The sequence below is a fragment of the Corylus avellana genome, chromosome ca11 (genome assembly GCF_901000735.1).
Source record: "Corylus avellana chromosome ca11, CavTom2PMs-1.0".
Classification (NCBI taxonomy): Eukaryota; Viridiplantae; Streptophyta; class Magnoliopsida; order Fagales; family Betulaceae; genus Corylus; species Corylus avellana.
The window spans coordinates 20,110,537-20,113,910 of NC_081551.1; the positions used below are offsets into that span (position 1 = coordinate 20,110,537).

General features: G+C 37.1%; 1 protein-coding gene across 1 annotated transcript; it reads left to right on the forward strand.

Moving 5' to 3' along the window:
* The first annotated feature begins 664 nt into the window (after positions 1-664).
* LOC132166548 (CASP-like protein 1F1) lies at positions 665-1,791 on the forward strand. The gene is made up of 3 exons (XM_059577386.1): positions 665-1,178; positions 1,269-1,392; positions 1,485-1,791. The coding sequence occupies exons 1-3, from the start codon at positions 979-981 to the stop codon at positions 1,719-1,721; spliced, it is 561 nt and encodes a 186-aa protein (XP_059433369.1). The 5' UTR covers positions 665-978; the 3' UTR covers positions 1,722-1,791.
* The last annotated feature ends 1,583 nt before the right edge of the window (positions 1,792-3,374 follow it).

Genomic DNA, 3,374 nt, shown 5'->3' on the forward strand with positions numbered 1-3,374 from the left:
TCTTGGCATAAATGCCATAAACAAACTGCAAGATATGCTCCCACTGCCTCAGCCGAACTGGGGTCTGGTGATCCCACCCTTGTGAAACTTTTTGCTGCAATAACTCTCCCTGCTTGGTTCTGCATTACTATCCCAACTCCCAACCGTTCCAGCCTCGCGTCCAGACTAGTATCCCAGTTTACCTTAGTCCACCCTTCCGGAGGTGGTTGCGTTCTGCACCACACCACTCGCTTGTGGACCCATTTCACTGGACACAAATTGATTACCGTGTCAAAGTTGGCTAAGCTATTTTATCGGATTGGAATCTTAAGCAATTTTTTGCCCAAATAATTTTGAATTGTCCACTACTTATTCAGGCATATGAGTTTTATGTAAACTCTTTAAAGTCATGCCCAAATTACTAAAATCTAAGTAACAATTGTTGGAGATACTTATCCATTTTATATGCAGTCAATACAATTTACGAGGAAGCTTACAAAATCTCTGGCAATTTTGTTACGGGTCTGAGTGGAAGTTTGTAGTATTTAAATGCATGAGGATTGAGGAACATCCGTTACTACATTCAAATCAGCCCATTAATCTTCTTTTTCTCTTCATTTATTGGTTTTCAAGGAAAATTAATTATAACTTTTTTGTTTTGGTAATTGTAACCTAGTCCACTGTTAAGCCTATTTTTGGCGAAAATCATCACAGTAAATTCATCTAATGCTCTGCATCCTTATCCCAAAGGCCAAGTTCTGCTTCCAATTCCAATCCAAAGATCTTAGCCAAATGGGATCATCAATGTTGCCTAGAAAGATTCCTCACGTCTTCTCTGCCATAAAGACGCCCATTGACTTCACCCTCTTTCTCTGTATCCTTTCATCTGCTCTAGCACTTCTTTAATTGCCTCTGTATATCTCCCCTGTTCCTGCTTTGTTTTTGCTCTGCCTTCTACAGCTTCTTTTTTTTTTTTTTTTTTTCCTGATAAATCTCATAATGGATGGCACTGAATCCAAATTTCCACAGAACCCACCTAAGAAAACCCAAAAGATTGTCCTTGGAGTCCAAATTGGCTTGAGAATTTTGGTAATTGCGACTGCATTGGCTGCAACGTGGGTGATGCTCACTAGCAGGCAATCGACAGAGATTTTTGGCATCACCTTTGATGCTCGATATAGCTACTCCTCTACTTGCAAGTAAGATAAAACACAAAATAAAAGCAGAACAAGAAAAAAAAACACTTAATTATGGAGGCCATATTTGCTTATTCAACCTTCCATTTGCAGGTTCTTTGCTTTTGCAAATGCTGTCGCATGTGCCTTCGTTCTGCTGTCCTTGCTCTTTGTCTTATTTTTCTGTCGTCAAGGCCCAAACCCTTCCAACCACTACTACTTGTTCCTACATGATTTGGTATGGTTCTTTTTGTTCTTTTTTTAAGTCCCCAATTACAAATATTTCAGGAAAAATGTCTGACAATTAACTTCTGGTTTTGAATGTGACAGTTTATGATGTCGTTGGTTCTTGCCGGGTGCGCGGCTGCGACAGCTGAAGGGTTCATCGGACGGTATGGGAACAGCCATGCGGGTTGGACTCCAATTTGTGATCACTTTGGCAAATTCTGTAACAAAATGACGACTTCTGTCATACTCTCTTACTTGTCTCTCTCCTTCTTATTTATGCTTACTATCATCTCTGCTAGCAAGTCTAGACAGATTCAGGTTTCGAGCTCCTTGATTTAGCTGTATGTATCCTAGAAAGTAGAAGAAAAAGAAAAAGATGATGATGAAAAAGGACGAGTAATTTGAATGATTCTGTTTTCATTACAACCCCAACTTCTTGATTTTTCCTACTTTTTCCATATGCAAATAGGAATAAGAAAAACAGCCTTAACGGTGATTTTACTTGATGCTCAATATTTTGAAACTCCAAACCAAACAAACTTTAAGTTAAAATGGTCATATTTTCAGACAAACAAGTTTACATTTAATGGAAGGGATGGCTTTTTGTGACATCATAACAGAGACACATGCTTGCTCTCCACGAGCTTGCCATGACCGATGAGAGACACCAAAAAAAAAAAAATCTAAAAAAAAATGGTGTTAATTATAAAGGTTTTGTACGAGTGAGTTTCTTGTTACTCTATTTCCTCTATAATTGATTGATTTTTTAGGTAGGTTGTCTTAAAGTAGTTTTACTTTTTGAAAGTTCTTCAAAAGATTATCACTTTGTCACCAAATTTGTTGCGTTGATTAATTTATTGCTTTCATTATAATGGTTACTGTTAGTGTGGCTTATATTTTTTAAATTCCGCATTAATTGGTAAACACTTATTCAACTACAATTTTAGGTGTGTTTGAAGTCTGGGCTTGTTTTTTCAATTTATTCAAAAAAAAAATTAAAAACCTTGTTGCACGGCTCTATTGAATTTGAAGGAGCGCTTTTGGTTCTTACTGTTTAGACTTTTCCTATGTGAATCTCAACGAGTAAATTCTATTTTGATCACGTCTAAATAGAATAACCATAGTTAATTTTTCCAGCCACCTGTCTTAGTTATTATTTTTAAAATAAAAAATCACCATTCTAAATACAAGTTGACTGGAAATGTATGCATCCAAACAAAAATTTGACTGGAAATTATGTGTGAAACAGACAAACGTGAGCCAGTACTTTAATAGTGCGTCAAAGTCTTCCTTCAGGCTCCAGTATTTGTCGAACTTTCATGCAGTTTCCACAAAGACTTGCTAGTCCATCCCAGTGTACATCTTTCATTCGTCAGAGAAAAAAGAGAAGCCCCTTTCCCATGAATCTTCATTTTCCATCATTGTTCACGTTATAATAATTGGTAACTAGACCTACCTTTAGCATGAGCAGCTCTTTTAATTTCACGTTGACCAAACAGTTCCTAAATATGTGTGGGTGGCCTTGTAAACGTTATACAACATTACAACTCCTCGTTTTGGCTTTTTTTTTTTTTTTTTTTTTCCTTTATATAAAGGTTCAAGTGACTAGATCAATCCCTCACAATTTATTCTCCAGAAGATCAAAGTGCGAAAGTTCTTTTTCAGTGTAAACGGGGATTTAAACACAAAGTACCTTTTCATATATACTCCAAAACTCAATATTAATTTAAGTCAAAAAAATAAAAAAAATAAAAACAGAAGAGTGATTGGGTGACTTGAGTTATCAAACTTTCTTATGGCCTTCAATAATCACGTGCCGCCTCCAGGCACCACGCTCCATCCAAAGCTTTTGTCGATTTTGCCACATGCCACCACATTCCATCAATCACTCTAGTTGTCACGCCATCCACTATAACTTTTGCCACTTGTTCTAGATCAACTGAAATGAGCCCAAAACGACCACGAACGCACCCTCACGCGCGAGTCAGGTTT